General features: G+C 34.6%; 1 protein-coding gene across 1 annotated transcript in view; it reads right to left on the reverse strand.

Annotated features, from left to right (window-relative positions):
* The window catches only part of LOC133192292 (transient receptor potential cation channel subfamily M member-like 2), a 54,499-nt gene that overhangs the window by 11,856 nt on the left and 20,365 nt on the right, over positions 1–22,278 (reverse strand). Inside the window, exons 13-22 of the mRNA XM_061328306.1 lie at positions 21,704–21,951; positions 17,598–17,741; positions 17,294–17,435; positions 16,619–16,696; positions 11,142–11,282; positions 9,470–9,601; positions 8,165–8,416; positions 7,271–7,463; positions 6,530–6,695; positions 5,499–5,677 (exon numbers count right to left, since the gene is read on the reverse strand). Coding sequence (XP_061184290.1) covers positions 5,499–5,677; positions 6,530–6,695; positions 7,271–7,463; positions 8,165–8,416; positions 9,470–9,601; positions 11,142–11,282; positions 16,619–16,696; positions 17,294–17,435; positions 17,598–17,741; positions 21,704–21,951 — 1,675 coding nt within the window. The remainder of the gene's footprint in view (positions 1–5,498; positions 5,678–6,529; positions 6,696–7,270; positions 7,464–8,164; positions 8,417–9,469; positions 9,602–11,141; positions 11,283–16,618; positions 16,697–17,293; positions 17,436–17,597; positions 17,742–21,703; positions 21,952–22,278) is intronic.

Here is a 22,278-nt window from a genome sequence, read left to right on the forward strand (position 1 = left end):
TTGTAAACTATCATCTACAGTCTCAGTGTTTTCAGAAAAATCAAAACAGGAATCTTGTTTCTCATTTTTACAATAATTTTGAAATAGTTGGCCATTTTTAAAATCCCCTGGGGTCATCCCTTGGCCCTCAGAGCTGACCCTTTCTAGTTTGACGGAGGTTTAAATTCAGTGGCTCTAGGGTTAAGACTACTCTCTGCATTTCCATTTTGAACTTTTTCGCTTGAACAATTTCTCGCAAAATGCCCTTGTTCTCCACAGCGGTAACATATCAAGGGGTATCTCAGCTTATGTCGCTGTTCTATGATCGAAGAAGGTTTTGAACAGAGAACTTCATTCAAAATATCCTTAAGCTCTGTTCTTGTTATAAAGTCAGAACTCTTCTGATTCTGTTTAATTTTAATGTCCTGTTCGGGAGAAGTAGGTTTTTGGTGATATATTATGTCTTTTTGACGATTTTGAGGTTTTGTGAAACTTCTAGGATTTTTGTCTTTAGGCTTTAGGGAGCTAGCAGAATTACTTTGTTGGCTTACTTGTCGTATTTGTCTCCGCCTATTATAGCGGTCATTTTCATCATTATCTGCTCTTGGGTACCTAGTTGTCTCCTCATACTCAATTACAAACTTAATAGCTTCCTCAATGGTGAAAGGATCTTTGTTGAGCTCAACATGAATCCTAGCTTTCTCATTTATGAGTCCTAGTAAGAACCGGGAAACTAGATCCTCTTGTCTTGTGACATGATCTCTGTTTGGGTAAGCCTTACTATAGAGGCTTTTTAATGCTGCTCCATAAGACTGAGCAGATTCTCCATTCCTTTGGTCTCTTCTCCTGAATTTAGTCTGAAAAGTCTTTGGTGATTCATAAATTCCAAAGCGATTCCCAAGTTCCCTTCTTAATTTCCTATAATTTGTCAAAATTTCAGGGCTGAGTTCCTCAAAAGCAAACTCGCCTGCAGTGCCTTGTAGTCTTGGCAAGAGCTGTCCTAACTTTTGTTTGTCTGTCCATCTATTGTGATTGGCAACAGCCTCAAATCTATTGATGTATGCTTTCCAACTTTCATCTGGGTCTCCTTTGAAAGCAGGTAGTTTCACTGAAACATTATGCTTTTCTTTGAAAATTTTACTTGTAGAGACAGAACTTGCATGGTCTGATGAATTTTCATCTGAATCAGATTCACTGCTTGACTCGACATTGTTTATGTCTCTGTTGTTACTCTTGTTGAGCCTACTCTTTGACTGAGTTTTGTGTTCTTTATGGACACGGCTAGTCTCTTTAATATTGGTAAACTCACTTATAGTGGTTTTGAAGATGTTCCCTATTGTCTCAGTCATTTTGCTGAGTGCTCCATTTATCATTTGAGCTAATCTGTCTAACATGTATGTGTTGCTTTGATTCATTGAGCCCTCATTTTCCTTGTCAAGATTTATTCCCTCATTTTTGGTACTTGTGTCATGTGTGAGCTTTGTGGGTCTTGAGACTCTCTTAGTGTATGTCTTGTTTCTTTTGTTTTTAGAGATGAGAGGACTTGCATTTGAAGATATGTTTACTTTTTGCGGGGACTGTACAATAATTTCAGGGTACAGTACTTGTATGCCCTCTGTGATATTTGAGTTATTCTCTGATTCAGAGTTGCATGTGAAGTCCTCCTCATACTCTGTTAAAATTTCCTCTTCACTTTCTTCATTGAAATTTCCTATTTCTCTAGGACATGCATTTTGATTTGTTTCACTGTTGTTCATTTGTCCTTTCAAAGCTGCCTGGCGTCTTGTAAACATAATTGAAATATGTATTCAATCAGAAATAACATTCAGAGCAAGTTCGTATCGCTGGATCCACGCCTGAAAATTGTGGATCCCACTTCTGACACCAAAGAAAATATGTAACGGGATGGCACTCAATCACTGGGGTGTATTAACTGATTAACGGTACTTTGAACACCCAGAAATTTACTAACTTTAAACCAATTTATTTTTAAATTAAATGATGGACTCCAGTAAATAATTAAAATAAGATTTAAATAGCTTGAGATGATGGTTTATTCTGGCTTAATCTCAATTAACAAATTAAATAAAATTTTATCAATGATAAAAATTCAATCAAGAAAAATACAATAAAAAAAAAAAAATAATGGCTGCAGTCGTCTTAACCCCAAATTCCCAAAAATATTAAATTTCCCTAAGACATATTAATTAATATTGTGAAACGGCTCTAATAAATAAATAGGCCTAGCTAAATTTCTTCAAATTACTGAGTTACTAATAGAAATAAAGAAAAATTCCCCAAAAGTTCTTAAAATTTCACCTACATCTTATCCTAAAAGCCCAAAAATCTGGAGTCCCCGTTGTACAACGGGTGCTCACTTATATACCCTCGGGGAACGGTATCCGTTCCAAAACAACACGGAATCCGTTGGAAAGCAACGGAATCCGATAGAAAAATACAACAGAAAATAGTTCCCATCTATAAAAAAATTACTTTAACAAGTTTAAAATACGAATAAAATATAACTCTAATTCATTAATATATTATGCAACATAATTAATTACCTTAAAGCTCATTTTTCTAATTAATAGAAAAATCTGTCAGCGCATAAATATCTGGGGTGCGCGGATCAAAGAAGTAAACGAAAATTCACCCATAATGCATTGCGCCGAAATGTAAATAGAAAACTAAGACTGTCTGCAGCTTACAACACGTGTTTGCACAATACAGGTAAAATACCAGTAAAAAACGTAATTTTCTTAAAACATTTAGTAGATCATGCTCTAGTTACAGCATTTATGCAATTATTTCAACAAGGACATCGTTAAATATGAAAGGATATGCATATATTACATGTGTTCGTTCTACTTTCACTTTACATACGATGACATGAAAAGTTGTGAATCCAAATTTAGAACATTAAGTAATAAACATACAATACATATGATCAAAATACTCAAATTATGAATCATTTATAGAGGTAGATTAATATGACAAGATTTGTATTTTAAATACAAATAAAATATGGAAACTTGAAATGATCAAACTTTACATCTACATAAAACATTCTAAATTTTGCACGTCAATTTTTTAAATCCAAAATGGAATTCACACACGCACATTTTTATAAATGAACGTTTTCGTCTCTCATAAACTTAAAGCGTAACAAACCACACACAATGTAGTACAGGAAGCGAGGTGGATATTCCTTGTTTTCTTATTCCAACACAAATCGCTGCATCCATTAATTTAAACAGAGAATCGCTGTTCATCACGGTCAAAAGTGGACATTTTCCTGTGCCGCACCCTACTCCTTGATTAATAGCCTGAACGTTTAAATTGCCATTTGGTATATTTACGAGTGTTGATATTTTTTAGAGTCTATCAAACGCTGAATTTCTTCATGATCGGACACTTGTACAAACCTTTCATTTTTCGCCTTCATGTCAACCTCGGGACTGGTGAAATTAACGTCTAAAATAGCTCCTATATCGAAATCCATAATAGGTTCAATTTTTAGTCCCGGTAGATCAAACGTCACTTCCCAAAGAATCTTCAACCTGCATCTGGTTTCCTAACTGATCTAAGGAATATTCCTTCATAATTTTGGTTTCCGTGTCTATAAGAATGGCGCAAGCATAAAATCACAACCGTCATCCATGGTGTTCAAAATATGAATGGACGAGGTAGAAAGTTCAAGAAATACAGCGCGCTATACTTTTCGAATCACGTGCTCTTTTTTCATTGGTTATATAAAATGGTATGATGAAATTTTGATAGATCATGGCTAATTCAGTGCATGAGAATATAGTTGAATTACATGCTATTAACGTGAAATTGATAGATCATGGGTAACTCAGTGCATGAGTACAATGATACAAAACATATAGAGTACTTTTTAACTCGTGCATCTTCAGATATCAGACTTGGGGGACAAGCCCCCTCGTCTGATATCTGAAGATACACTCGTTTAAAGGTACTCTATATATTACATAGCGGGTTCCAGTAAATGTTCTACCAAGCCTCTTTCTTTACTCCTCACTAAAATATTTACTGTAATGAAGGAGAAACTTCAGGAGTACTGTGCAACAGTATATTTGAGAAGTGGTGTAAATCAGATGTGAATACTTAAAAACTCCAAAGAACTTTCGGAAAATTTGAAATCACAAAATCTTACTAAAATCAATAGCATCAAAACGAAATATGACTTTTCAACACTTTATACAACCATTCCCCACGATAAATTGAAGTCCAGGCTTTTTGACATCATAGTCAGCTTCTTTTTCAATAAAAATGGAACTCGTAAATATACTTACCTTGTCATTGGTGATTTAGAAAAATATTTTGTTAAAAAGCACTCTGATTGTACACACAAGTGCTCTGAAGTTGATATTAAAAAGATGCTTGAGTTTTTGATTGACACTATCTAAGCAGTTTTTGAGATCAGGTCCTCCAACAAACTGTTGGAATTCCCGTGTGTACCAATTGCGCTCCCTTATTAGCAGACCTATTTTTGTATACATATGAAGTAGAATTTATTCAAAAACTTCTACATGAGAAGAAGAAAACACTTGTTGTGGCCTTCAACTCGACATTTCGATATATCGACGAAGTATTATCAATTAACAATAGTTACTTTCATTCATACGTCGACTCGATATATCCCAGTGAGCTTGAAAAGACGTTTATGATATCCTAACAACAAACTTTATGATAAACGTGATGACTTCAACTTTTCAATCGCCAACTTCCCTTACTTATGTAGCAATATACCCTTATCACTTGCATATGGGGTTTATCTCTCAGTTGATTCGACACGCAAGAGCATGCTCTACGTATGAACAATTTCTAAAACGATCCAAACTATTGACAAACAAGTCGATGAAACAAGGATATCAACAGCCTCGTTTGAAGTCATCTTTTTGCCAGTTTTATGGTCGATACAATGACCTTCAGCACATACAACCTATCATTGAGTCAAATGCTGACTGACGTTTTTCATACTAATTGTTAGGCCACTATTTATACACTGAACTGTCTATGGATTTCCCCGGTTTTTTTCCTGATCATGACAAGGAGCACACGGCGGGTGTGACCAGTCGGCAGGGAGTACTCGCTCCTCCATGGCACCTGATCCCACCTCTAAATTCATGAAAGATTAGTCAATTTTCCCTTTTCTATCCTGAGAAATTTTCCAGTTTTCCTTTTTCTTTTTTATCCTGAAAGAATTGCCAGTTTTCCATTTATCTTGAAAGATTTGCCTGTTTTTCCTTTCTACCCTAAAAGTTTTACCAGTTTTCCCTTTTCTATCTGAAAGATTTGCCAGTTTCCCCTTCCCCTTAGAATTTGCCAGTTTCCCCTTTCCCTCACCCTCTGGATTGACCATTTCCACTTTCCCTCCCAGTAGGTTTTGCCACTTTCCCCTTTTCCTTCCACTTAAGGATTTAGCAGTTTCACCTTTCCAGCCACCTCGAGTTTTGCCCCCCCCCCCTTCCATATGATATGCTAGTTCCTCTTACCCATGGATTTCTTTTTACAGCAGGTTTTCCTGGCCAGCCACTTAAAACAGAGGTACAGGTGAGGGATGATACTGAGGGGCGGTACCAAGGCCGTCTTGTTGTCAAACTCCATTGTGAGGAAGTACATCTGGAACTTCCAAATCTCGTTCGATCTTTGCTCAACCTTTTTATAAATATTGCTGGAAAAAAAACCAGAATCATGTGACGAACAGGTTAACCTTATATTCATCAATTAACACCCCTCACTATGGAAATTTATTATGTTTCCTGTAAGTTTCTGTCTATATAATCAATACCCAATTATTTTTTCATTGTGTTCCTAAGGATTTATAAAGCGTAAGCATACCATGCCGATATAGTGCACGGCTGACTTTTCTACAGAAAAATTATTGGCACCCACGCTGGGGATCGAACTCATGATCTTGATAAAGTTAGTCCAATGCGTTACTAATTACGCCACAAACAACGATATTGTATGAAATGTATTTTCAAGTAAAGACACATAGTTTTCATATATTTGACAAATAAAGACATAAATGAATATCATTTCCATAATACTGATATCATTGACAAAGATCTTGAAGACAAATTCTCTAACAAATGATCAAATGTATCAATAACAAAATTTGCAACGTAACATTAATTTGTACTTTGGAGTCATTAAAACGCTTTTTGATGTAACAATTGATTTAAGAATGCTCAAGAAAATTTTCATTTAGATTTTCGTATACAACAACTGTCAGCATAATAATTGTAATAGCCTCCGGTTCGTGCACTATGTGTCGACTCTGACTACTATTTCGGCACAGTATACATCCAAATAATAACACTACTATATAAATAGAGAATATTTTATCATGGTTTAAGTAATTTAAAATACAAAATGAGTTTTTACTCTATTGTTTAAATAAACCAGACTCATAAATATAATAAAATGATAAAGAATTCTAACCTGAAAATGAAAATTAAAGCTGTCTGTACATTTATAGGTTCACAGCAGAACTTTCAACATATAAAGGTATTGGACTCACTTGAAGATGGCGATAAGAAGATTGAAGAGTAGAACATTCCCCATGAGAAGGTAGCCGGCACACAGGATGTAAACAAGCCAGTAGTCCTTCTTACATTTTGCCAGTTCCACCACACGTGACCTCTCGGGATTAAGCTGAGAAGCTTTTCTTATACAGGTGTGATTAGCTGAAACACAATTAATAATTGAAATAAGATATAGAAACTATGAAAGAAGTGAATGAATGGAGAATTCTATACATGGCCAGTTGCGATTTTAACAAAATCGAACAAAATGTCCACCTTATCGTACAACAGGATCCGGATTGTACTAAGTAAAGATTTCAAAAACTGGTTTAATGTTAATGGATTGATAAGGGCAATGGGTTTTCATAAGAGTATCCAGTGAATGTATGCAATAATTATGTATATGTTATGTAGTGCATACTGTTTTAAATACTTAAAATGTAATCAAAGCTAAATGGTGAATTTAACTCTCAATAAATTCATTGATGCCTATAAGCTTTAAATACTCATATTTTAACCATATTTTGTGACTATCTCATAGTTTAATCTTCCTTACATTTTTATTAAAATAAAACTCAATATTGAAATACTTTCTATTTAAATAATCAGTTATGATTTGATATTTTGGTTTTCAATACGTTGATTTTTTGTTCTTACTATTTATTCTTACTGACTATTTAAATAATCAGCCATGTTTTGATATTTTGGTTTTATTCTTATTGGTCTTATTGACTTACTTGCCGTAGATTCATCAAATTCCAGTTCTCCATACAGCTCCCAGTACGGATAAAACACTATGTCTTTTAGGATTATTAGGATATCCCATGTGCATGATGCTTCTCTCTGTCTGTATAGAAGTGATTGGCTGGCGACACCATAAGCAAAGAGAAAGACAACCACAAGCAAGAGGAACATACACAATTCTTCAAACTAAAAATCACCAAAAATTAAATATATCCATGTATATTAAAGTTTTAATCAAAGACCCAAGTGTTTCGAATGAATATTGAAATAAAAGAAACTTACTCATTACATGTATCTTATTACTTTTTCATTTTTCTTTATCAAGATTGTACATTAAAGCTAAACACTACTCGTAAAAGGCATTGTCCGCTATATTTCTTTTTCATCGTAGCTATTCCAACAACCACTATATAAGACACAGACCTTTTAACAACTCAAAGCATCACGCTGTAGAGGTCTCACCTGAGAAGACGTACATCTTACATTGCCGTGTTACTCCGTCGCTATGAAATTATTAAATTTTAAGCACTTTTTCCGAGCCAGTAGAAAAAAAGAATTGGACATAGTTGATGAATTCTCACCAAATTAAATATAAGCTTACATAAAAATATCTTGGATAGTTTCTTTGAAACTGAGCTAAATGCAAATTTAAGAAAAGTTAGGTCAAGTTCAAAGTTTAAAAGATATTTTTGAAGTTAAATAGCTCTCATCAATATGTATCAGCATATAAGGTTTGATAAAAATATATTAGAGTTTCTTTGAAAAATTAAAGAAAAGTGAGGTCAAGGGTCAAAGGAAAGGTCAAGGTAAAAAAAAATGTCGATGAAGTGAGACATAAAGATCTTTGGCTCACGAAGCAGAATCAGCCGTGCAGAAACAAACCTTACCATCATCTTAATCATGACCAGCTTAGGTCCCAGACTGTTGTTGGGTGTGTACAACTTCATGATGCGTAGATAGAAGATGATGCAGTTCATGGACAAAATCACCTTGGCCTCATAAGCATAAGTTTCCTTGCAAGCCACTTTGATGATAAACACCACTAGTGCCAGGAGTAAATTTAACATGTCCACTGTCTTAAGAATTCCATACCAGTCACGTATCTTGCCGTGAAACGTTGGTGACGGGAAAGTCAGAAGCTGTTTGAGAGATTAAATATATTGAAAAATGAAAATAAGTAGCACAAACCATATGCATGGGGGTTAATTCCACTCCACAATACCAAGATAATATTTTGTTATTACAGTATATGTACATATACAAAGATATTGGTATGTTGGGGAGGCTATGAATGTGAAAATTTGTTATGGTGTATTTAACATAAATTACTCCCACACGTAAATTTCTATATTTACAGTACTTTAATTTTAAGGTCAAATGAATAAAACTGAATAGTGTTTCATTAAACTTTTGAACTAATATAGAAGTATACAGGGTGGTCATAAAAATAAGGATTTACTGGCATTTTGGAAAAATACATTTTCTTCTCACGCTTTCCCAAAATTGGAGGTATTATTTATCAAGAATTTAAATCTTTGTGAATACTTTCTAATAAACACTTCCATTTGTTTTCAAACAGAGACACTACATACAAAAATAAAGTCAATATTTGAATCATTGTACATCTTCTCCTGTTCAATTACATCATATATGGCGGTCAAACGGGTGGCCAGATAGCTCAGTTGGTAGAACACCTGACAGGAGATTCAGTGGGCCCGGGTACGAATCCCGGTCTGGTCCGTCGCATTTTTCTCCTCTCCTGTTAAATTTGGTGCTGTGTCATGCCCTGGAAGTGACAGGTGAAAGACCTGCCAGAGAAGAGCCTGGGTTGGTGTCTTCTGGAGCCGGACACCTTTAAGGAGGGAGGAATGTTGCGGTCAGACGTATTCGATCGCCGGTGGCCAGATAGCTCAATTGGTAGAGCACCTGACTGGAGATTGAGGGGGCCCAGGTTCGAATCCCGGTCCTGTCCGTCGCATTTTACTCCTCTCTTGTTACACATGCATATACATTAAAATGTCTAGTCCAGACACTACTGGTTCCAAAGAAATTGACAGGATTAGACAGCATTTTAAGGAAGTTAAGGGACTTTAGTTTATATCATATTTGTGGGCATGATTTTAATTTGGAATACACAACATATGCATTAGACACGATTTACTGTAAAATTGATTCTTTTGTATTTAACTTACTGTGTAAAGTTCATCCACAATGAATGTGATAATCCACACCATGCAAACAATTTCTATGCATGTGATACAATAAAACTGATAGTCCACCAACAAATAATAGGTAAACAAGGCCACGAAAAACATGTACAGGATCTGAAAAACAGAGAATATGGTCAGATACACACAGTCTAATTCTTACATCAACATCACCCAGCTTTATGGACAAGGTATACATAACATTTCTAATTCAAAACACCTCATTGCAATGAATGTGATAATAATTGTTGAATAGTCAATATGTATATTCACAGTACGTTGTTAAACAGGTCATGCTGGATGACACTGATGAACATATATTATTTAAAACTGTTGAACAATACCTTTATGGGAACCGTTTTATGATAAATCTGTTAAGCACACGTACCATACAATCAAGATGAACCAGTCCATGATGATTTGAACAAATAATGCTAATTAATGCTACTGTTGACATAAGCTAATGATTATTGGGTTGAATAGAAGGCTGTTTCCATGCTGCATTTCATTTCCAGAATTATGATCGGCGTTTCTGACATTTTTTTTAAATTTTCATTTCCGACATTTATATTTTACACTTCCAGAAATTTTTTGGGCACTTTTCCGGAAATTTAATATAACCAGGTAGGTTATAATACCATTTCTAACCGGATATAAATATTATTTATTTCAAACCATATTTTCTTCTAAGTATAGAAATTACAGTACATATATGTGATTACAACAGCACTAGTTAAAATTTTGCATGATATGTAAACTTTGCTTGAATAATCATGATAAAATTACACTTACATGTGTATGAGTAAAATTTACATAAAAATTCTTAAAAGCTAAGAAAAACGTATTATTATGATGATTCATTCTTTTTAAGATTTTAAATAAATAAGGAAAGTCTTCAGTTCTCCTTTATTACATTTAAAGTACTATATATATTTCATAAATGCCAGAAATGAAAACTTAACCAAAGGTAATCAGAGATTACAGAGCTCATCTCAACCAATGCTGTCTTTAAGCATCTGAAGCAAAACTTTTAGTGTGCATCCTTAGATGTATCATCCATGCAAGTTTGGTCAATATAGGGCCTATAGTTACTTGGAAATGAGATCTGCTCCAAATCTTCATCTCCTCCAAAAACATTAACCTGGTCATTCTTTAGCTGAAATTGCAGCATCTGAAACCTTGACTTGTACAATGAAACACTCTAGAAGCATCAACCATGCATCTCTGATCAATTTAGGGCATAGAAGTACGTGAAAAGAAATCTGCTCCAAAAATTTTAACCTTAGAAGCCGACAGCATTGGTATTACTTAAGCTCCCCCAACTTCGTTGAGGTGACCTAAAATGTCGGAAATGTATAGTAAAATATTTTTTTTTACAAATGAAATGCAGTCTTTAATTTCAACAATTAACATTAAAACAATGTACCCCTTTGTGGTGATTTGGTTTTAATGGAAGCTAGGTTGTACTTTTCAATACTTATTGAGTGAATGGGTAAACTTGATATTGGGGGCTAGGTTGTAGTTTTCCTTATAATACTAATATACGAGTAATTGGTAAACTTGGTGAGGAGGGCTAGGTTGTTGTATTCTATACTTACTAAGTGATGGGTGAACTTAGTGATGGAAACTAGGTTGTAGTTTTCTTTATAATACTTACAGAGTAATGGGTGAACTTAGTGATGGGAGCTGTGTAAAACGTCAGGATTTTCTGGGATGTTTTTGCAGTCTTCTCCCCCATTGTGTTCACCTCCAAAAACGGCGAGAACAAAAGAAAAGGGAAGAACACGGTCACTAGCACCTAGACATGTATAAAATGAAAAAATTCAAGACATCTGGCCCCTGGATCATGAAGCAGTTTTAGACTTATGTCAAAATTTGTAAGTTGTTCATTCTAATTTCAAGTGTAAGTTGTTAATTCTAATTTTCAAGTGTCAGTCAATAATAGATATTAGTTTAAGAATGACAGTTTATGACTTATGTTTAAGACTGCTTCTTAATCTTGGGGCCTGTTCATTTATTGCTATAATTAAAACTAACTAGTACTGTTGTCATACAGTTATTGCTTTGCTATGAATTAACACATAACAGTCCATCAAATTCTTTTATTGATATGGACTTCTATAATAAACAGTCTAGCGGTAGGGCCAAACCTATGGGGTGGAAAAGGGATGTAATTCAACAGTACAATAGATATATCATGCATTTGCACTTATATTGATCAGAGTCCTGCAACTCAACTGAGTATCAGACAAGAAAATATAACTGTTTTTATCTGTGGGTCTTAGGAAAGTTATTTCCCTTAAGATTGATACGACTCAAAACTACCTCGTCCAATTACAAGAAATTAAACTTGAATAAAATGTGATTCACAGATGTTGGGTTAAAATACTTGTTAACAATTATATCTGAGAAATGCTACAAATTCTTTAATGTCAGGGTGACCCATTAAACTTTACAGAATTTTTTGACAACTGATTAACTGACCTACATGTAAATGTCCACTTATTAAATCACACATTTAGAGATGTACATAAGACTGTTGAATATATTAAATACAACATTCATGTACAATTTAAACATTTAGAGATCATGCATGCAAATGTATATACATGTATACAGTAGGAATTAATGACGAACGAGAGGCCCATGGGCAACAATGCTCACACGAGTCACTTAGGTTCTGTTATTCTGCATCATATTTTTTTTACCAAATATACATGTATTCCTATGTAAAATTTTGATTGTCTTCTGTGGCACCAACCAATATACAGAGGTTGTTTTTTGATTTTGACTGAATCAACACTACCAAAGGATGCTTTCACTTTGATATAATTCCTAATAATTTTGTTGATCTTAAGTAGAAGGAGTTTTAAAGATTTTTTTCCTATGTAATACTTGTTGTGGCCTCACCCTACCCACAGGGACCCTGATCTAAACAATTACGTGACACAATCTACACTACCTCAGGAAGCTTCTACCTAAGTGTCAGCTTTTCTGGTCCGGTAGTTCTTGAGAAGAAGAGTTTTAAGATTTTTCCTCTATATTTCAAAGTAAAACTTTGCATCCCAAATATGGCCACAGGGACCTTGATCTAAACAATTTAGAATCTACACTACCTCAGAAAGATTCAAGGTAAGTTCCGGCTCTTCTGGCTCAATGGTTCTTGAGAAGATTTTTTTAATGATCCTACGCAATTTTTGCCTTTTTCGCCTTTGAAACTGGGCTTGGTCCTTCATTTCAAAAATTTAAAATCCCCTTTACCCAGGGATGCTTTGTACCAAATTTTGTTAAAATTGGTCCAACATCTTCCAAATTTCATATTGCAAATTGTAAATTGCACATTTGTAGCCGAGATAATGACTAAAAATAGTGAATTTTAAATCTTTTTCAAGTTCAAAGGGGATAACTGTCAAAAATCATCGGACCACGACCAAATTCGAACTTCACCTGTATTTTGTGCTAAGATACCTGCTTATGCAATTTCAACCTTATACATACACCCCTACGAAAGTGAGAGAGCTGAAACTGAATTTTTTTCTATGTTCAAGAAGGATAACTCCAAGACTATCAAAAATCATCGGACAATGACCAAATTCGAACTTGACCTGTGTATTCCTATGACGTATCCATATGTCAAATTTGAATTGGATGTGTGCAATTGTTGCCGAGATAATAAATGGAAAGTCAATGATGATGGAATGACAGAATGACGGAACAGGGTAACACTATATGCCCCCCGGCCATTTTATGGCGGGGGCATAAAAAGTTTACAGACGGACAGATGGACAGACGGAGATGACGGACAACAAGTGATCAGAAAAGCTCACTTGAGCTTTCAGTTTAGGTGAGCTAAAAGTAGAAAACAAGCTAATTAAAAGAATTTTTGTCCCCCGCTTAAGGAAAAAAAGAGCATGTGCAGATCGAGAGGGGAACCTCCCTGGATTTACAGAGATATTAAATGTAAATACTGAAGCAAATAAAAAAATCCAATATGGATATAAAGATTTTGTTGCTTATTCTTTAAAATATGTACAGAAGAAGATTGATTTCTTTTTATATAAAATATTTATCACACTGTAATAATGATTTTATGAAGTTTGTAAACACCAGACGTCATAACTTCTTCATTTCATATGTTGAAAACTATCATTTAGTAAATCGAAAAAACATTTCAAAAAAAAAAAAGTGGGGATCGTCCTGGATTTGAACCCTTGACCTCTCGCATGCAAAGCGAGAATAATACCCCCAGTCCAACGAGGCGCTTGACATTGATTCAAATCAAATGCAAACAACAGTTCACATATACACATGTACATGTTCACGTTCGATATTGTCAAAGTTTTATACAACACTGGTGTCTAATTTAGCCTTGACAAAACAATTCTTATACATCCAATTATAATATAGTCCGCCGACAGCCTGTATTATATGTAATAACTCTCAACATGCTCCTCTGCTAAAAAAAGTGCCACTCAACTTTTAATACAAATTGACAGACAGACGGACGGATGGACAGACAGACAGACCAAAATTAATATCCTCCTCTTTCAGTGAAAGCGCGACTTTTAATACAATAAGAAAAACGGGGCGGGACATTTTGAGAGGGGCAACAGAGGCCATAGAGAGTTATGGTATAAAATTTTATTGCAAAAGCTCAGAAGCCTCTGAGCTTTTGCAATGAAAGGAGATGGGCAAACATAGCGTGCATAAAGCCTATAAAAATCATGTTCAATTTGTGAATTCAGTATTTAGAGTAAAGTTCACATAATTGAAATTTATGAAATTATGATAAACAAAACTTTTCTGAGGAAAATTTTCTCGGCAAAATTTATCCTTTCATTAAAAAAAAATAATGTGGTATTCGTGGGATTCGAACCCTAGCAATAAAAATTCCTGAGTATTATTTTCTTTCGAGACTAGCACGCTAACCACTAGACTACACAAGATCTGATGAATAGAGACATTTAAATCATGTTTGTGATATGACCCTTGACTTGATGGACTTCAAGTATTTCTTGAAAAGATGCGAATGATATGTCATAAAGGTATATTTTTTAAGGTACAGTGGGTCTTTGCTCCATATTTTAGGAAACTAAAAAATGTATATTTTTATGCAAACTTCGAGGATTAACTTTCAAAAAAATTGAGCGAAGACCCACTCATATCGAAAAATAGTATTACAGTATGAGAAAATGACTCATTTTGCCCTCTTTAGTGTATGTACAATATTTCATAAGCAAATAATTTCAATCTTTGTGAGATTTTTGCAAATTGTAGAGATTTTACATAAAGTATATTTTAATGTTAGATGAAATATCAAGGAAAATTTTGATATAATTGAGATATTATTTTTCACCTTCATGTTTGTCACACTATAGGCTTTTCGCTCGTCATGTTCACCAATCTTCTATTACATAACAACTCCTTATCGCCTTTAGAAGACCCCTATTGATTTTGACGTCAAAAGTTAAAAGGTCAAGGTAATAAATTCTGTGTTTTAACACTTTCGTTTCCGCGTGTTATCTCGAGAAGCTTCTGAGTTTTTGCAATGAAATTTTACATAAAAACTCCCTGTGGCCTAAGGAACACCCCTTATTATGTTGAGGTCAAAAGGTCAAAGGTCAAGGTCGTAATTTCATACATTTTGTCTGTGTGTAACACTTTCGTTTCCGTGCGATATCTCAAGAAGCTTTTGAGCTTTCCAATAAAATTTTATACCATAACTCCCTATGGCCTCTTTCGCCCCTCTCAAAGCGCATCGTTAGACAAGCCCATGGAGGTATTCTTGCTTAACATATGAGAGGTCCCTGTTTCAAATCCCAGACGATTCTGTATTGTTTTTAAATGATTTTTTTCCGGTTTAGTAAATGAAAGTTTAGACGTCTGGCCTGCACAAACATTCTCATAAAATCATTATTACAGTATGATAAATATTTTTATAAAAAGAATCTTCTGTACACATATTAAAGAATAAGCAATCAAATCTATATATCCTTATTGGCATTTTTTATTTGTTTCGGTATATATATTTAATAATTCTGCAAATCCAAGGGAGGGAAACCCCCCTCCCCTAGATCTGCGCATGTTCTTTTTTTTCCTAAGCGGGGGACACAAATTCTCTAAATTACCTTGTTCTCCCTCCATACCAAGAAGTGATTTTGAGGAATATTGAAAAACAACCCCTTTTATTCCCAAATACACCACAAACAATACACACTGTCAATATATAGCACTGAATTTCTCCTTTCTTCGTTTTAATTTACCGATACATCACTTTGAAAACTACATGTTGTCATTGCCATGGAAATAACCATAAACTTGGTATTGAAGAGGGGAAGGGATTATGGACCCTTTGTAACTGAATATCATTTTTTAACTTCAGATTTCTACCTGGGATCCAAACATTTGAAAGATATACATGGTTTCATTACGTTAATCAATTTAACTGCCTTGAACACGTTGAACTTGCCATTTAATTTTGAGGACCCATGTTTTGTTGACAGTTTGTATTCAATACATAAAGCCAGGTAGCAGGACTAATTTTACAGACGACAGCCCCTTGTTACCACATAAAGCCAGGTAGCAGGACTAATTTTACAGACAACAGCCCCTTGTTACCACATAAAGCCAGGTAGCAGGACTAATTTTACAGACAACAGTCCCTTGTTACCACATAAAGCCAGGAAGCAGGACTAAGTTTACAGACAACAGTCCCTTGTTACCACATAAAGCCAGGTAGCACGACTAATTTTACAGACAACAGCACCTTGTTACCACATAAAGCCAGGTAGCACGACTAATTTTACAGACAAGTGTTCAGTCCCTTGTTACCACATAAAGCCAGGTAGCAGGACTAATTTTACAGACAACAGCCCCTTGTTACCATATAAGGCCAGGTAGCACGACTAATTTTACAGACAAATGCACAGGCCCTTGTTACCACATAAAGCCAGGTAGCAGGACTAATTTCAGAGACAAGTGCACAGCCTCTTGTTACCTTTTATCGAGAAAAAGTTTCCACGTCGCCATGTGGCGTCGATTGAATTTCGACATGCCACAGAAGATTGATTAACCTTCAAATATACAAAAAAATAAATAAATAAAAAATAAGTCATTGTGATTTGAAGTCTTTACCTTAATGGGTTTGACTTGAATGCCTCGGTTCCAATTGTTATCTATAGAATTTTTACATGCCACTGACGAAAGGAATGCCTTCAAAATAACATATCATGGTGAAACACTGGAAAAGTGATGTCATTTTTTTAATAAATGCGTTTTTTCACAAAATGGGAAATTTACACCACTTAAAAGTTAAATCTAGAGCAGCATAAAATTCCCCGTGTGTATAGTCAAGACTAGAAAATACTATGTGTTCTGGAGTCTTTTTTTTTTCATAAAATACAAGAATACATATTTTATGCCTATTTGTAATGTTTTAAGACAGAAGAAAATCTTATCCCAATATGTTGATGTTAATTAAAGCACAAGATAATTCATGTATAAAGAACTTTGCCATATATTGCAAAATACCATGTATATACCCTCTTAAATCCCATAAACTTGACAGTTACAGGTATTTCTTAAATATCTCATCCCTCCCATTTCCATATACTGTACACAGGGTTATTTTCAACCCGTGTTATTCTTGCAAACAATTTAATTCGCCAGTCACAAGTCTGTATAAGAAATTATACTGTGTTTTTTTTTAATTCGCCCCATCTTAAATTCGTCCACCTGTGAGTAGGGTGAAAGTGGCGAAAAATTCCCTGTATACAGTATTGCCTTGTTTCACATTATAACTTCACATACCCTGTTCACTGCTGAAGCCGCGATCTGTAGACTTGTCATTGAACTCCAAGTCGGCGATTTCCTCTCGGCCAACATCATGGCTTTTTCTTGGTGTTTAACGTGGCATTCATCAAGGACACTCTTAGCTAGGTGTTCAAATTCACTAAAAAGAAAGACACTTTTCTAAGCATAGCTTAATTACATTACTCGCCCTGTTGTTTTAATCAGAAAAGGGCACAATTAAATTTGGATTTAATTTCACACTGTTAAATGACAGAAAAACTTAATAAAGTTCAGACAAAACTGCCTATAGACTAGTACATACTCTTTGTACTCTATGATTCTTTCCTTTAGAGCAGACTCATTACGATGGATGTGCTCCGCCATACTTCCGTAAATCCTGGAGGCTGCCACAGCGCTTGTAACAGGTTCACTCCCCATCTGCCAGGCAAATTTGGCCAACTTTTGTCTAAAAAATATTAAATCTTTATCTATATCATATACATCTGAATCTACAATAAAATTTGATTATAGCGAAGTCCTGGGGACCTATGAATTTACTTCGCTTTAACCATGAATTATGATACTGTAGAAGCACAAATTTGCGTGATCAAATGAACACTTCGTTATAAATGGGGCTCTGACCTATTGGACCGGATTTGGTTTAAGTATTTACAAAAAGCTAGTTGATTTCTGTTCCGGTCAATGACTCTACATACATGTACAAATTCTTTTCTCATAAATTATTTTATTTCAGTATCTAGAGATAGGAGGAACCTTTTCATAGACATTAACTATGTAGCATGCCATTGTCAATGCGTTTTGAATATATATGCAATAGAAATCCATCACAGCTCAATGCAGGCGAGAGTACCTGTATTGAGTAACACAGAGTGAAATATTCTTGTCCTCGAAGAAAGTGTGCTATACTGAGGTATAGTTCCGCTTGACTGCTTTACAATGCAATTTACGATTTGCTCTTATGTGTCTTTCATATCAAGAATGAACATGCATAAAAGATAGATAGCCGAAGGAAAATACAAAAGTCCCTATAAAAAATTAACAAAAATAGTCTATGAAAAGGCAAGAATTTAAAACTATAAAGTGTGGTACCAGGTGGATTTGAACAACGACTCTAAAAGGTATCCGCGGTGTTACTACCCATGCAGCTGTTATACCAATCGAGCTATGAAAATATATAAATAAAATGTATAAATGTGAACCAGGTTGTCAAAAACAAGTTTCCTTATTTTTTGTATTTTATTTTTTTTTTTTTTTTTTTTTTTTTTTTTTTTTTTGTTGTAAATTTCGACCCTATGGCAGGGGTGCCCTTAAAAAATTCCTATCTTAAATTATTCTTTACATCACAATCTATGAAAATATCACAATTTTATTTAGGGGAAGGCCTGCCCTGAAGGATTCTAGGTAAGAATTCATACAAAAATCAGTGCTTTAACGGACAAAACGCTGTTTTGATTGATTTATTGTATGTTGTTTTACGTCCCATTCGAGCATTTTTTTTACTCATATAGAGACCTCACCATATACAGGTGAAGTGCTTCAAATTTAGACCTATATTTGGCACTCAGGGCGATTGACCAGTGAGGGTTCTTTATCGCGTGAACGCCCACCGTGACACGGGACTTCGGTTTTTAAGGTCTCATCCGAAAGACTCGTGACTTTCACTTCTAATGCCGGGCGCTTGGCGGAGGAACAGTCACTACCTATGTTTATGTCTTAGGTTTGAAGCGGCACGGCGAACGAGAATTGCACCTGGGTCTCCCGAGCACGAAGCGAACGCCCTATCACTACCCAACCGTGACCGGTAAATGCTGTTTTGGCGATTAATTTTAAAGTTGTAAATAATAAATTTTAGGTTTAAAATACAAAACTTAAAAAATTAAACATATCTGCGGTAGAATCAACGAAGGAACATTGATTTTTTAATGTGCCATTTTTCTTAGAAATTGTTCTCTCCTATAGGTCAATTGATTTGAAATAGTGAATACATCCTTTTGTTGATTTGTCATCTAAAAACCTTTCGTAAGCATTAAATTTCGTTGTTTCGAATGTAACCCTATTCATTATATAATCATAATGAAATATGAAGATAACAAACAGTATTCAGTCTCCAAAGTCCATTGAAACGATTTAAATTTGGAGCAGAGCAAACACGGACCTCTAAATTTAGAGGTGGGATCAGGTGCCATGGAGGAGTGAGCATCCCCTGTCGACCGGTCACACCCGCCGTGTGCTCCTTGTCATGATCGGAAGAGAGCCCCCCCCCCCCCAGAAAAATTCGTAGACAGTTCAGTGTATCAATAATGGCCTAACAATTAGTATGAAAAACGTCAGTCAGCATTTGACTCAATGATAGGTTGTATCATTGTATCGACCATAAAACTTGCAAAATGATGACTTCAAACTAGACTGTTGATATCCTTGTTTCATCAACTTGTTTGTCAATAGCTTGCCTCGTTTAAGAAATTGTTCATACGTCGAGCATGCTCTTGCGCATCGAATCAACTGAAAGACATAAACCCCATATGCAGGTGATAAGGGTATATTGCTACATAAGTAAGGGAAGTTAACGATTGAAAAGTTGAAGTCATTACGTTTATCATAAAACTTTGTTGTTAAGTTACCATTAAAGTCTTTTTCTAGTAAAATATCTAAATATGAAACAGATGTGTCGGACTCTGTGGTGTCTTTTACTTCAAGCTCACTGGGATATATGGAGTCGACATATGAATGGAAGTAACTATTGTTAAATGATAATACGTCGTCGATACATCGAAATGTCGAGTGGAAGGCCACAACAAGTTTTATCTTCTTCTCATGTAGAAGTTTTTGAATAAATTCTTCTTCATATGAATACTAATATATACTAATAACGGGGCGCAATTGGTACCCATGGGAATTCCAACAGATTGTTGGAATACCTGATTTCCAAAAACTACATAGATAATGTCAATCAGAAATTCAAGCATCTTTTTAATATCAACTTCAGAGAACTTGTATGGGATTTAATTCGTTGATAATTGTTAACAGCGAAATACACGAAATTTAATCCCAAACGACTATTTCTGCTTTAATTTACAGTATCTGTATAATAAATTCAATAAAAGTATATAAAGCAAATTCGCAATATTGATTTTTTTCCTTCAAGTATGACTACCAAATGTATTTTTGGGAGTAATTAAAATTAATACAAAAGTTACCTCGGAATTCAAAAGTTTTCGGATGAATTAAATTTCAAATAGAAATACTTACAAAAATAATGTCAGTTCAATATTGTAGAACTTGAGATCTTTCAAAATTTTGTTATAAAAGTTGTCAAAAATCAGTCCGCTATATTTGTAATTTTTTTTTATAACCAATAAATTTTACAAGAACTTGTTAAGATTTTTACCTGGGATACCAAAAAACTTCCCTATACCGAATTGTTCCGTGAATTCGCTATATCCCTATTCCTACTAAAGTTTTTCTGTATTTAGGAATTCTGTGTTGGTTTTTTTTTTCAGTTTGATTACTACTAGTATTTGTAACAAGGTTTCAGTGATTTGTTTTAGCAATACAGTAAGAGACCAGAACTGAGCTAGATAAAAGTAGTAGAGTCCCTGAAAAAGATCTAGATTACCCTTCTTTATACATTCACTCAGTGTTGGCTTTCCATTTATTCTTTTCAACTCTTCAGATCTGATCTTGGGATTCTAGCTAACTCCCTTAATTATCGATATACTATAAACCAACTATTATTCAGAACATTAACTTTTACTGAAATCTATCCCCCAGCGATTAATTCTTGTAAATGAAGAACTATTCTACATAAATACATAATGAAATACCGTAAATAGTTTGCAGGGAGAAATATTCGCTAGTAAAATAAGGTCAAGAAAACATCAAAACATCAATTTTTAGAAGCTAGTCGATATTTCTTGCACACGAATAAAAGTTTGTTTATAATACTTAAGCATGCTAATATGTGATCACGATACATTAATGTCCAAGCTAGTTCTACCAAACATCAAGAATTTTATTCAGATATTCCACTCCTAATAGGACACAATATATTATCATTAAATATCCATTTAACGTAAAATACTCTGGAATTCATCTAATACATTTTATATAGGAAAAGATTTACTGGGGGAAATTTTCAAAATATACAATTTCAGATTAATTAACTAAGATTTCATTGAGGTTTATAAAGATAAGTTAATTTTTAAAAATAAAAATTTAAGTACTACAAATACAAACAAATGCTGTGATGAAAAATATATTTTAATAATTAGAAGGAACATTTCAGTTAAAAAGATTTTTTTTTGAATTGGACATATTTCTTAAAATTTGATTTTTCATTGTTTCATTGTTGCCGGAAAGTTTTACACTTATTTTCCCTAGTGATACTACCTTAAATCACTGCATTACCTTAACATGAGTATAGACCATATCATCAGCTGTTTATACGGCCATTTAAACTGTCTCTGACCCTTCTTCTTGACCGGGATGAACTTCACTCCGTTAGTATCGTCCACATTGTCCTCCTCAATGTTGTGGTCGTATTTGTCCATCAGAGACTCCATAAGTCGGGCTAGGTTGTCGTAAGTAAATGTTCTTGTGTGTATCGTACGATCCATCAGTTTTCGGAGATGAATGCTGTCTGTTCTTGCCAGAGACTGTTTAAAAAAATGTGTACAGATCTCTTATGCAGTGTAATGCAATCATCAAGCCCTTTAAGGATGTGTAACAGGAAAGGAGAAAATGTATAGCTGGACTGGGAATTGAACCCGAGACCCCTGTATCACTAGTCAGCTAGGTGCTCTATCAATTGAGCTACCCAGACCGATACCCACGGGTTAAACCATTACATTCCTTCCTCTTTTAATCTACAATGGGTTTTTTCCTTTATCTTTTGGGTCTGGCGTTGGATACCCTTAAGAATGAAACAGTGTGATATCATAGCGGTATATTTGAATTGATATGTTACATGTAATGGAATGGAA

The sequence above is a fragment of the Saccostrea echinata genome, unplaced genomic scaffold (assembly GCF_033153115.1).
Source record: "Saccostrea echinata isolate AGI-Se365-2 ecotype Australia unplaced genomic scaffold, CSIRO_AGI_Sech_v1 ptg000025l, whole genome shotgun sequence".
In the NCBI taxonomy this organism is placed as follows: Eukaryota; Metazoa; Mollusca; class Bivalvia; order Ostreida; family Ostreidae; genus Saccostrea; species Saccostrea echinata.